At 33.8% G+C, this 14,822-nt stretch overlaps 1 protein-coding gene across 2 annotated transcripts in view; it reads right to left on the bottom strand.

Moving 5' to 3' along the window:
• The window catches only part of TOGARAM1 (TOG array regulator of axonemal microtubules 1), an 84,163-nt gene that overhangs the window by 52,122 nt on the left and 17,219 nt on the right, over positions 1-14,822 (bottom strand). For both annotated transcript variants that reach the window (XM_061182489.1, XM_061182490.1), the window contains exons 3-6: positions 12,121-12,255; positions 5,698-5,991; positions 4,130-4,392; positions 1,837-2,069 (exon numbers count right to left, since the gene is read on the bottom strand). In XM_061182489.1, coding sequence (XP_061038472.1) covers positions 1,837-2,069; positions 4,130-4,392; positions 5,698-5,991; positions 12,121-12,255 — 925 coding nt within the window. The remainder of the gene's footprint in view (positions 1-1,836; positions 2,070-4,129; positions 4,393-5,697; positions 5,992-12,120; positions 12,256-14,822) is intronic.

The raw sequence follows: 14,822 nt of genomic DNA, 5'->3' as shown, positions 1-14,822 counted from the left end.
ATACTTCAGTCTCTAGAAAAGTGGTTCTCAATAATTTTTCCTTCCCAACCCACGTAAGGATGAAAGCCCTGCAGAAGTAGTAGTGACTTTCTTTGGCCATGATTCTTAAGGCAGGATGTAAGCTGGTTGAGAATAATTGCTCTTAAACTAATAAAATAAAATGTGGAAATACTAAATTCATTAAAGATAATTCAGTCCATAAATGAGGGTATACTGAACTCTTTTCTCACGGAGTTCAATATCTGAAGAGAATAACTCTATGAAACAATATTGTGAATAGTGAATTCTAAATGTTATATCAACAATATAAAATGAACTTTTCTTCCCAATTGCATTCCAGATTACTTACAGAACCTTGAAACTGTACGAGTATGTAACATAAAATTTCACACTCATGTAAGATAAAGGAAAAACTTTAGGTCTAAGAGATAAATGTATATATTTTAAATGTCTGGTAACTTAATGTAAACATAATTACTTCACCAGCCCACGTAGCCATTCCAAATTCATTTTGTAAATATATTGCATTATTCTACATAGGTAATTACAACAAAGGAATTTCCAGTAAGAAAAAATTTCCAACTGCAAAAAAAGCTGCTGTTTCAGCTAAAAAATGTGGGGAAGGAAATCATGGAATGAGACAAACCTCTCACAATGGGACACAAAAATTTGGTTTAATTCTATGAACTGCTGAAATAAAACACCCTTTTACATTAATGTTCACAGAACATCATCTCTCCTTGGATTATGTAATCTCTACCTATTAGAGGTTCTAGTTCACTTAAGTAAAAATAATTTAAATTTAATTTTAAATATTTACCTCTATATGTAAACATGGTATGGATAAAATCAAAGGAAAATGAAATTAAACAGACTGACAACACCAAAGGTTAATAAGGATGTAAAACAACTGGAACTCTCATACATTGCTGACAGGAGTATAAAATTGCACAAGCATCTTAGAAAACTGCTTAGCACTTATTTAAAAAGTTAAATGTCCATCTACCCAAGACCTAGTAATTCTACTCCTAGGTTTTTGTCTAAAATAAAGAGGAATACATCTGAAACTAACACAACATTGCAAATCAACTATAGTCCAATATAAAATAAAAAATAAAAATTTAAAAATAAATAAAATAAAATACAATAAAGAGGGAAAGGATTCCCCAAAATTCTAGAATAGGGTCACAGAGATTTTCAGAAATCAAGGTAGGATCACTGTTTAAGATTTAAACGTTATTGAGGTAATCTGGAAAAGTTTGTTGAATTGCTATGCTGTCAGTATGGGGTGACCAGGACTCTAATTCTAGCACTGCTGCCGTAAGGAAACTCCTGAGAGGGCTGCAAAAGCTACTGCATGGAGTCCTAAACTCCCACAAGATAATGGAATAACAAAATATAAGAAATAGTTGGGTAATGGCTGGGTGGAATTTATCCATCGATTAGAGGAAACTGGTGCTGAGTTTTAAACGAAAATTATTAAACGAAAACAGCAATATCAGCTATTGGTCAATCGCCAAAGAGTCAATGATACAGAAAAGAGCTAAAGGACAAGGAATATTAGGATAAATCTTGGATAGGCATAAGAATAAGTGGGGCTTTGAGACTAGGATTTATATTAATTTAGTTGGGGTTGTGTTCTGTCTCTCCACCACCACCCCAAACCAAAGCCAACCAAGGTAATATCTGTAAATTTTCTGTTGTCTTTTAAATGTATTTCAACATTTCAAAAACTAGAAAATGATCTTAAAGTTTTTTTTTTTTAAATATGATATTAGAGCTTCAGACTACAAATTACAGATCAGAATTCATTTAACATGTCAAAAAGTAAAATACATTATTCTCTTCCCCTGGGGAGTTGTCGACAGAGAAGAAGTCAAAGATTCTTGGCTGTAAACTCCACTTTCACTGTAAAAGCTGATGTTTGGAGAGGAAGATCGAGATGGAGAGTCCACAGTCAAGTCGAGCTTAATTGCAGAATCAGGGCTTTCAAGATCAGAAGTACTGCCACTCAGTTTTGCTCTTTTCTTAGCTGCACTATTACGAAGGGACCTAAGAGAGCTCTGCATCTAAAAAAAATTAAAACAATTAACTTTACAAAATATAAATATATATAAACTTTACAAAATATAAATATATATAAATAAATATAAATATATATACATAAATATAATATAAGTAAAAGTTATCCTTAGATTTCAAACTCCAATAACTATACCTAGCTAGCCACTCTTCAATCCAATACTAACAAGATGGATGTTAACATATTTGTACATAGTATAAATACAGATTTCATCACTCAGGTATTTATTTATAAACAACCTCCTAGGTTATAAGTTCCTTAAGAGGAAGGATCTCAAGATATTATTCGCCATGGTATTTCCAGCACTGGGTACAATGACCAATATATTGTAAAAATTCATTCATAGGTGAATCACTGAATCAGATGGTAGCACAGTTGAAGTCACAGAGGTCCATCTAACCTTAGGTCAATAGTGTGCCGATGTGGCTATTTAGAATTTCTATGAGAAGGTCAGCAAAAAGTAATCAGCTTTCTAAATTTGAAGTTTACATCAAGCTTGCCAGTGTTAGAGTTCAGAGAATAATAGATCATTGTATGCAACTTCTGAAGACAAGTATTTATAGAAATGCAGAGTAGAAATCTTTATCACATATATATTAAGTTTGGGAATAGAGCCTTGAACAAATTAAGGAACTCAGAAATATACATAAGCTGTGTTTTGCTTACATTTTGATTATAACAATTGTAATAGTTGATTCAATAGTACAGCCACTTGCCTAGTAAATCCTTGGAAGGTTGAATATCCAAAAACATTAGTATCTACCTATATTTACTAATAATTATAAAAAAGAAATTACCCTTTCAATTACCCACTAAAAGGACTATTTTTAAGTTATCATAAAAAACAATATGTAGGATCAGATGAAATTTATGAGTTACACAGGAAAATGCCTCTTCTGTAAGTTTGTTTCCTGTAAATAAATTCCCTTCATAGTACCACTGGACTATAACTGGAAAAACAAAAGCAAAAAGAAAAAAACAAGAAAAGATTTTACAAGCAATTAGAAGCTGGAATGACTAATTAATTCATTAAGAACCAATTTTGATTCTTTATAAGTTAGTTTTACACATGCTTAATGTTAAAGAAATGCTTTTTAAATGAATATGCATTAATTTTTTTTGAGCAAATTATCAGTTCATGATGCCTTACGTCTTAAAAACAGGCTAAAATAAGACCACAAAATATCATCATTGGGTGTTTCAGTTTACATATTTAATGTAAAACACTTTTCAACCTGACATCAGGCAAACTGAAATGATAAAAAGGAAGCATCTGTGGAAATAGTGCTCTGAATCTAAAGTAACATAGCAGCCACATCCCTCCTCTGGCATAATTAATATACGGAGTTATCATATTGGCAATACATTTTTATAGTATAAATGGAGTGATCTAGGATTCAAAGATGAAAATACAATATGATGTCAATTTCATAAAGATAAATAAACTTGCACGTATGCACAAGGGACATGCCCAAGAATGTTTACTGCAGCATAGTTTGCAATAGCAAAAGACTAGAAATAAGCCAAAATCAATTATATGAATACATTATAAATATATCAAAATACTACTATATCAATATAAAAAGTACATAAATACATAAAACACAAACTAATGGTAACAGTGGTGCCTCTGGTGAAGAGGAAAGAGAAACTGGATTAGGGAGGGAACTATGTTATGTTTCATTTATTAAAAAAGTAGGAAACAAATATGACAAATTGTTCATTTGGGAGGGGTTAGTGCATGGGTATATTGCTATATTATCTGTACTTTTAATTTGAAAAGGAATAATATATGCACAGAATACTGGAAGGAAAGACATTAGAGTGATAATGATAAATTATTCTGGGTAGTGGAATTTGGTGTGATGAATTTTCTTCTTAATACTTCACTATAGTTTCCACGTTTTCTATTGTGAACATAAAATATTTTTACAAATAAGACACCATGTTATGGGATAAAAAGTACTTGATTTTTCCTTAAATAACAACTATTATTTATAGACAATTACAAGCATTTAAAAATTACTGAAAATATTTGGTTCTAACCTCTTCTTGATCCAAGTCTTTATCCCTGATATTTAATTCTGAAAGATCAATTGAAAGACTATCTTTTTCACTCTTCCAAATGTCATCTGGCTCTTTCTTTTTGGGTCCCACTGTGCTTAAATCAGCTTTATCAGGCAAAAGGCTGATACCCCGTGGTATGGGAGGTACAGGCTTGGTCCCATTTAAGCCTCGTCGGGAAGATGGTGATCTCACCAAGGCAGGTGTAAGTTGAATTGGAGAAGGTTTCTCTTGAGAATTTTCTCCTGCATGAAAAAGACATATTGTACTCTTTTTTTTTTTCAACTTCAAGTTGAAAAACAGTAATCAATAGCATTAAAATCACAAGTGTTTAGAATTAGGTGTTTTTAAATTAAAAAGCACATTATATTTTACTAGAAATAAAGATTGCTACTTAAGATGAGATAAAAATATCAGTGTCCCCTAACAAATATAACAAAAATGGACCACCCAAAATCCTTTCATATCAAATAAAAATATTATATACCAAGTGAATCTTTTTTTTTTTTTTCGGCTGCGCCGCATGGCTTGTGACATCTTAATTCCCTGACCAAGGATTGCACCCGCGCCCTTGGCAGTGAAAGCACGGAGTCCTAACCACTGGATCTCCAGGGAATTCCGTGAAACTTCTTCATACACATCATCATGATTAATACTTGTAAAGTCCGTAATAAGCTAGAAGGGTTAATTATCTGGCTTGATATAACTATGCAAGCAACACTTGAATGACTACTATGTGCAAAGCAGTAATACTGGGCACTAGGGAGAACAAGTTGAATAATGTCTCAGCTTTCAATACAATATCTGATTTTAGAGTAAAGACAAATACAGAAATAAATTAAAGAAGAGAATGAAGACTCAGTGCTAAGAGAAAGTAATAATATCGGCTGACTATGCAATAAATTGACCTTATGGTTATAAACTGGAACATTTGTGTTGTAGGATAGTTTAAAGGTGAAATATCTGACCTCAGGGGCTAGGGATAGGAAAGCATTTGGGACATGGGGCTTGCCTTTAATAGACTTTTTATTTTGCGACTGACTCTGTCTTAAATAATCTAACATGCTAATTTTATGATTTTGGAGTGGGCTATTGTTAAGAAAAGAATATTTTAGTTAATAACAAGTAGTAGAAAAACCATCAAAATAATTTTAACAGAGAGTAAATAGTCAATAAATGTTGTATAAATACTAGACATTACAGTAAATATATGAATGATATTTTATATTTGTAAAGCTAAAACTTGTTAGTAGGCTCTCAGGCTGTTCATGTTCATGTACATTATAAAGCATTATTATTTGTTTAGTTCCGAAAAAGGATTTTGAAGCAGCAATATAAGAAAAAAAAGAAATGAGAATTTCAATGGAATTTTATATTACACATTTGATCTATTTAACATTCTGTTATATATTTTCTTAAATATTTACTAATTCAGAGAAATAAAATGCAATTTACCAGCTTTTAAAGATCTAACAACCCGAACTTCAAAGTAATTATTCGAACATATAAATAAATTTGAACAAAGTATTAATTTTTACCATCATGTATACCTGTAGGATCAGACGACTTTTGGCTGACAAGCTTTTTCTGCGGACTTGGCTTTGAAACTCCTTCAAAGCTTTTAAGAGGCCAGGAATTTGAGAAATTAACGGAATTATCTTGGGACTTCTTTGGAGATACAGTAAGAGACGTGTGCTTTGGACTAGTTCGAGGTGATGAGAGAGGATAGGATGGAAGAATGAAGCCTCCTGAACTTGGATTTGGACGAGAGTATGATGAAGTACGTTTTCTCTGACTACCAAATGTTTGCTGTGTCTTACTGCCAAAATTTAGGCTAGCATAAACTGTAATAAAACAAAAGAGAATGTAATTTATTTATACACATCTTCTAAGAGTTTAAAGTTTTTTTGCTTTTCACATTCAGGTTTTTAATCCCATCTGGCATTTATATTTTTGTACGATGTGAGGTAAAGACCTAATTTTTCTGCTATATAGATAGTCCAGTTTTCCCAGTGCCACTTTTTGAGCCACGCATTGTTTCTCTTTCATCTATAAATCTCCCATATGTATATTTAGGTCTATTCTTAGGTGCTTCTTATTGGTTGCCTTAGTCTTTTTGTCTGTTCTTGCACTAGCACCACAATGTTTTATTTATCATCACGCTGATAGGATGAGTCTCCTTCCATTTTTTTCCAGTTTTATTGAGAGATGGTTGACATACATTACTGTATAAGTTTCAGGCACACACCATGATGGTTTGATATATATATATATATATATATATATATACACATTGTGAAATGATTACCAAAATAGGTTCAGCTAACATCTACCTTCTGACATGGATACAATAAAAAGAAGAGAAAAAAGGAAAAAAAAAATTTCTCTTTGTGATGAGAACACTTAGGATTTATTCTCGTAACAACTTTTATGTATGCCACACAGCAGTGTTAACTATAGTAATCATGTTGTCTCCTTCCATTTTGATCTTCTTTAGAATTATCTAGGCCATTCTTGGTCCTCCATTCTTTCATATGAATTTCAGGATTAGCCTGTCAGGTTCCATAAAAGATCCTGTTGAGATTTTGACAGAAATGACACTGAGTCTCCTTGTTTAAAAATATAGGATCTCTTTTAATTTATTCAGGCCTTCTTTTATGTCTCTCAAAAAAGTAGTTTAGTTTTCATAATAAATGGTATGCAAATCTTCTGTTAGATTTCCAGATACTTACACATTCTGTTGGTACTGTAATCTTTCTTAAAAACTACATTTTCTGAATGTTGCTGGTGTCTGGGAGCTTTATTGACCTTTCCTTTCAGGTTTTATATTTGGCAAACTTGCTAAATTGTTTATTATTTTAATAGTTTTCTGTATATTCTTTTGGATTTTCTACATAGATAATTAATCCAATAATGGTAATAATGATAATGATGAAGACTATGACAATGATGAGAGCTAATATTTATTGAGCTAATGTTTATGTGCCAGGTGGTGTTCCAAGTACTTTATATGTATTAACTAATTTAATCCTCACAACAATTTTGTGGTGTTGGTATCATTCCTATTTTATAGATTAAAAAAATGACAGAGTAAATTGCTAAAAATCACACACTAGGAAATTATAAAGCTGGGATATGAACTCAGGCACTCTGGCTCCCAAGCCTGTGCTTTTAACCACTACATTGCACCATGTTTTATCTGCTTAGAAAGGTATAATCTCCCAAGACTGAACCAGGAAGAAACAGAAAATATGAACAGACCAATTACCAGTACTGAAATTGAATCAGTAGTTTTAAAACTCCCAACAAACAAAACTCTGGTACTAGATGGCCTCACAGGTGAGTTCTATCAATTCACCTATCCTCAAACTATTCCACAAAATTACAGAGGAAGGAACACTGCCAAACTCATTCTATGAGGACAGCATCACGCTGATACCAAAACCAGGCAAAGATGCCACAAAAAAAGAAAATTGCAGGCCAATATCACTGATGAACATAGATGTAAAAGTCCTCAACAAAACACTAGCAAACAAAGTCCAACAATACATTAAAAGGATCCTACACCATGTTCAAGTGGGATTTATGCCAGGGATGCAAGGATTTTTCAATATCTGCAAATCAATCAATGTGATATGCCACATTAACAAATTGAAGAATAAAAACCTTATGATCATAGCAGTAGATGCAGAAACAGCTCTTGATAAAATTCAACATCCACTTATGATAAAACCTCTCCAGAAAGTGGGCATAGAGGAAACGTACCTCAACCTAATGAAGGCCACATATGACAAACCCACAGCTAACATACTCAGTGGCGAAAAGCTGAAAGTACTTCCTAAGATCAGGAACAAGACACGGATGCCCACTCTTGCCACGTTTATTCAACATAGTTTTCAAAGTCCTAGCCACAGCCATCAGAGAAGAAAAAGAAATAAAAAGAATCCAAATTGGAAAGGAAGAAGTAAAACTGTCACTGTTTGCAGATGACATGATACTATACACAGAAAATCCTAGAGGCACTACCAGAAAACTACTAGTGCTCATCAATGAATTCAGTAAAGTTGCAAGATACAAAATATACAGAAATCTGTTGCATTTCTATACAATAACAACAAACTATCAGGGAATTCCCTGGTGCTCCAGTGGTTAGGACTCTACGCTTTCACCGCCAAGGGCCTCGGTTCAATCCCTGGTTGGGGAAGTAAGATCCCACGAGCCGTGTGGCACAGCCAAAAAACAAACATGAAAAAACTATCAGAAAGAGAAATTAAGGGGCTTTCCTGGTGGTGCAGTGAGTAGGAGTCCGCCTGCCAATGCAGGGGAAATGGGTTCGAGCCCTGGTCCGGGAAGATCCCACATGCCGCGGAGCAGCTAAGTCCGTGCGCCACAACTACTGAGCCTGTGCTCTAGAGCCCGCGAGCCACAACTACTGAGCCTGCGTGCCACAACTACTGAAGCCCACGTGCCTGGGGCCCATGCTCCACAACAAGAGAGGCCACCACAACGAGAAGCCCATGCACTGCAACGAAGAGTAGCCCCCACTAGCTGCAACTAGAGAAGGCCCGTGTGCACAATGGAGACCCAATGCAGCCAAAAATAAATAAATGAATAAATAAATTAAAAAAAAAAAGAAAGAGAAATTAAGGAAACAATCCCATTTACCATTGCATCAAAAAGAATAAAATACCTAGGAATAAACCTACCCAAGGAGGTAAAAGACGGATACTTGGAAAACGATAAGACACTAATGAAAGAAATTGAAGATGGCACAAACAGATGAAAAGATATACTGTGTTCTTGGATTTAAAGAATCAACATTGTTAAAATGACCATACCACCCAAGGCAATCTACAGATTCAGGGCAATGCCTATCAACATACCAATGGTATTTTTCATAGAACTAGAACAAAAAATTTTTTTAATTTCTATGGAAGCACAAAAGATCCCGAATAGCCAAAACAAGTTTGAGAGAGAAGAACAGAGCTGCAGGAATCACACTCCCTGATTTCAGACTATATTACAGTCATCAAAACAGTATGGCACTGGCACAAAAACAGACACACAGATCAATGGAACAAGATAAAGAGCCCAGAAATAAATTCATGCACTTATGGTCAATTAATCCACAATAAAGGAGGCAAGAATAAACAATGGAGAAAAGACAATCTCTTCAAATAAGTAGTGCCAGGAAAACTGGACAGTTACATGCAAAAGAATGAAATTAGAACATTTCTCTAACATCATATACAAAACATAGACTCAAAATGGATGAAAGACCTAAATGTAAGACCGAATACTATAAAACTCCTAAAGGAAAATATAGGCAGAACACTCTTTGACACAAATCGCTGCAGTATTTTTTTGGATCCAACTCCTAAAGTAAAGGAAATAAAAGCAAAAATAAACAAATGAGACCCAATTAAACTTAAAAGCTTTTATACAGCAAAGGAAACCATCAACAAAACGAAAAGACAACATACTAAATGAGAACAAATATTTGCAAATTATATGACTGATAAATGATTAATATCCAAGCATATAAACAGCTCATACAACTCAACACCAAAAAAACAAACAACCCGATTAAAAAATAGGCAGAAAAACTGAATAGACATTCTTCCAAAGAGGAAATGCAGATGGCCAACAGGCACATGAAAAGACATTCAACATTGCTAATCATCAGGGAAAGGAAATGCAAATCAAAACCACAAGGAGATAGATACCACCTCACACCTGTCAGAATGGTTATCATCAAAAAGAACACAAATAACAAATGTTGGCAAGGATGTGGAGAAAGGGGAACCCTCAGACAGTGTTGGTAGGAATGTAGATTGGTGCAGCCACTGTGGAAAACAGTACACAGGTTTCTCAAAAAATTACAAATAGAACTACAATATGACCCAACAATTCCACTCTTGGGTATATATCCGAAAAAAACCCAAAAACTCTAATTTGAAAAGATACATGCACCCCAATGTTCACAGCAACATTATTTACAATAGCCGAGATACGGAAGCAACCCAAGTGTCCATCAACAGATGAATGGATAAAGAAGATGTGGTATATATCTACAATGGAATACTACTCAGCCACAAAACAGAATAAAATTTTGCCATTTGTAGCAACATGGATGGACTTGGAGGCTATTATGCTAAGTGAAATAAGTCAGACAGAGAAAGATAAATACGGTGTGATATCACTTACATTTGAATCTAAAAAATACAACAAACTAGTGAAGGTAACAATAAAGAAGCAGACTCACAGATATAGAGAACAAACTAATGGTCACCAGTGGGGAGAGGGACGGGGGGGAGGGGCAATATAAGCGTAGGGGGTTAAGAGATACAAACTATTATGTATAAAATAAGCTACAAGGACATATTGTACAATGCAAGGAATATAGCCAATATTTTATAGCTATAAATGGAATATAACCTTTAAAAATTGTGAACCGCTATATTGTACACCTGTTTCTTACATAATATTGTATTGGGTTGGCCAAAAAGTTTGTTTGGTTAATGAATATGCTATTCAATAAAGTTCTTGGTGAAAATGAAAAATGTGTCTTTTATTTTTACTTAAAACCGAATGAACTTTTTGGCCAACCTAATAAATCAACTATACTTCAATTTTAAAAGTCTATTTGTAATCTTTTAGGGGTTCCCTCAAATTTTCCTTAAATTTTTTTGAAGACTTTCTAAGACAACAGACCTAGCTTATGTATATAACAAATAAAACATTTTTCTTAAGACTTAAATGACTATGTATATCATATATCATTTACTTTTAATTCATATCTGACATGCTTAGGACCTCTACTTCTACCTAAATCTTATTGGAGACTTAAGTGGTCACAAATTTACATACACAACCTACTAGTAAGTTATACCTTGACCTTAGAAAAACATGATATTCCTTTAGTAGCTGCTCTAACAAGTATTCCGAGAGGTTATTAAAACCAGAGCTACTATGAAGATCTGATTAAACACTGAGAGTGGAAGTAGTCTACAAAAGTAATGTAATCATTCAGGGATATCCAAAACAGGAAGAGGCTAAGCAACACAGAGAAGCCTCTCTGTTTCTACTAATCACCAGTCACAAAGGTATCTCGTCAAGATTTGGGGAAAAAAAGCTTTATCATTAAGAAAGATAAACTATTTTACTGGGAATAACACCATAAAGAAAAACTTTATGGAGACATGTGGCCCTTCGGAGTGGGTGGAGGAAAGGATGGCTAAAGTGTAAGTGCTATACTATTAACTAAATCTTCACTAATTTCTAATGAGCATTATTTTTTCATCAACAAATAAAGACAGAAGTACAACCCTATCACTCAAAAAATTTTAGTAAAGGATATACAACAAAATCAAAATATCTCTAGAAATATTTGATTTGATCCTACTACTAAATAATAATTGATATAGCTATTAATTAGCGTAGAAATTGAAGAAACATCTTCATATCCAGAATTCATATGACTGACAGCCAGCCTCAAACCCTCCCTTTTGTTCTATACCTTATATATATGTAAGATATCTGAAATGATAGCTGGTCAGGAAGTTGTGATTCCTAACTATGGTTCCTAACAGGAGACATAATAAATTGTTTAAAATTTAAAACTGTTATGGAAAATAACTGTCTTCTGCTAACATAGTAATACTTAATGGATAATTTTATTTTCGATTACTTGGTATTAAAATGCTCATCTCTACCATGAGTTTCTAAGCTCTCTAATTTTAATTAGTCATATATATATATATATATATATATATATATATCTCAAGATTACTAAATCTAACATTTTAGGATAACAGTTATAAAAAATTTGATTAAAAGTTTTTAAAAAAAATACAACATCCTTTTCTTTTCTGTAATGAGTATAATTACCCAAAATAACACATAAGGTAGATTTGGAAACCCCACATAATAATTATAAATCATCTGTATCCAAATAAAGTTGGAATTTAAACCTTTATCTTGATGACTGTTAGTTGTCCCCAGGTACTGTAAGTCAGAATCCACACTGCCAGTTTTACCACATATCTGTGAAAATCCAAGTTGTCCACGTTCCCCAGAAAGATTTGTCTGATGAGTCCCAGTGGTGCCTTTGGAAGGAAGGAGGAGAAAAACATAAAATCAAAAGTTAACTTTATTTCATGAACACATCTAATTTCACAAATGTTGGTGTCATTTGTGTGGGAATGAATACAGGAGTATATATACAGTGAGCCAGGCAGGCAAGAAAGGGATAAAGCTTTTGCTATTGGCAGATCTGATTAGTGACAGGGGTTAAAGGACAGAAGACAGACTGGTAAAGTACAGAGAAAAGAAAAATATATCGAAAAATATGTACAAAGGCAGTTTCTTCCTACATGCTCCCTTCTCTCACCATGGAAGGTTTCTCCAGACCTGGCTTTCCTTCTTCCCAGTATTTGTAAGTACATTTACACTCTACCCAAAAAGGTCTACTGCAGGACTCTTCTTTCTTTCCTAACATGTAACACAGCATTTGCACAGTTTCCAAGCTTATCCAGGAATATTTCCCAGATCCCTTTCCCCCTCCTGTGGCTGGTTAAGGTTATTCCTGGGCAGGGGAATAAGTCTGAAGAAAAGAAGGTGATATTGACCTCTTTGGTATTTAGTTTATTCATCTATAAAATCCTTTGTATGTATTTCTAAAATTCTGATTTTTATAATTCTTTCTCTACGATTTCAAGCCCCTTTATCTTTCATGTACTGGACATCTTCTAAGTTAATTCTTACCTCCATGCTTCGGTTATACTTTCTCCTGAAATCTTGCCTCACTGCCAATCACAAACATTTCCCTTCTTTAAAATTCAGCTCAAGTCCAACCTCTTTCCTGGAGTTGTTGTAAACCACTTCCATACCTATGATCGTTTCCTTTCTTGAATCCCTATGGTACTTATAATTCATATCATTCAATCTATCATTAAATTACATGTTGTCTCAGTTATTTAAAATCTGTAAAATTAGGTAAGAACTTCTAGATGGTAAAAAAAAAGTGAGCCTTATAAAAATCCCAAGTAATGGCACAAGCATAACTGGATATATTCTTGCATTTCCTTTTGTCTATTAAATAAACATTCAACTACACAATCATTATAACACTTCATTTTTGTATGAAAATATTACGGAATTTTACTGTATAAAGGTCTATAAATTCTCCTAGGGTAACAACGTTTTCTAAATATTGTGTCTGAACTCATAGCAAACAAATTTCAATAACTGATACCATTTGGATCTTAAATAAAAAACAAACTCAATCTTTATCTTATACTCCATTTTCCCTTCCTAACTGGTTTCGTTTTGTCAACACATTACCATTTTTCTAATTACCTGGGTACTAAGTCTTGAAATTTTTATTCCCCTTCTTTATTTTTTATATCCAGTCATATTTTCCTGATTATTCATTTCTATTCAATTTGTAAACAACCTTGTAACCCTAGCTTCTTTTTTTCCTTAACAGAAAAAATCTCTATTAGCTCCCTATAGCTTATAAGTACAAGCTCAAATTTTTGAATCTAGCTAGCACACAAGGGTTCCCCACATCCCAATTTATCTTTGACCATCTAAAATGAATCTTGCCTTTACACAGTTGCCAGAACGTCTCAAGCCCATTCCTAATGTGAGCCTTTGCTCTCTTCATACCTCCCTTCTAACATCTTAAATCATATATATCCCAAAAAGATGCAGTTCAAGTACTATCTCCTCTTTAATGCCTTTTCTATCTGATAAGGCCCATGATAGTGACCATGTTCTCTGAACTACATAATATTTACTTTCTGTAACACTTACTTAGGCAATTAAACACCTTTCCAGTTGCTCTGGCCAAAAAACCTTAGAGCACTCTTGACTTCCCTCTCACACTCCTACACAACCCATCAGCAAATCATATCAACTGTACCCTTGACATATATTCAGAATCCAATCACTTTTCACTACGTTTACTGCTACACAGGTCGAAGCCTCCATCAACTCTAGCCTGGATTACTACAGACTCCCTGTTTTCTCCCTTGCCTCCTTTAATCTATTTCAAATGTAACATCCAAAACAAGCCTGGAAAACAAGGCAACTGATGTTACTTCTTTCCTCAAAAATATTCCTCACTCAGAGTAAAAGCCAAAGTTCATTCGAAAGCCCATTAGGCCTTAAAATAAGAACCCCTATTATCTCTTCAAGTTAATTTTCTACTCTTCCCCTTACGCGTTTCATTCCAGACTTACTAGCTTCTTTGATCTTTCTCAAACATGTCCCGTACTCTGCACTAACTGTTCACTCTTCCTGGAACTATTCGCTGTTCTCTCTTGATATCTATGTGGTTTGCTTCAAATATTCCCTTCTGAATATGGCCTTCTTTCATCACTTTATTTAAAGTAGCCCCTCCTCTATATTCCTCTTTTCTGCTTATTTTTTTCCATAGCATTTATCACCATCTAACCTACTCTGTTTTGCATTTATTTAATGTTTGCTTTGCCCCAACTAGAATGAAAGACCTATTAGGCAGAAAGTTTTCCCCCTTTTGTTGACTGCTATATCTCTATTACCTAGAAAAGTACCTGCACATAGGATATACTCAGTAAATATGGGTTGTTGATTAAGCAAATATTGCCTTACATTACCACTTAAAGGATTTCAGTGAGAAACACTCCCA

Source organism: Eubalaena glacialis, chromosome 2 (genome assembly GCF_028564815.1).
Source record: "Eubalaena glacialis isolate mEubGla1 chromosome 2, mEubGla1.1.hap2.+ XY, whole genome shotgun sequence".
Classification (NCBI taxonomy): Eukaryota; Metazoa; Chordata; class Mammalia; order Artiodactyla; family Balaenidae; genus Eubalaena; species Eubalaena glacialis.
This window is presented reverse-complemented; position numbering and strand designations above follow the sequence as displayed.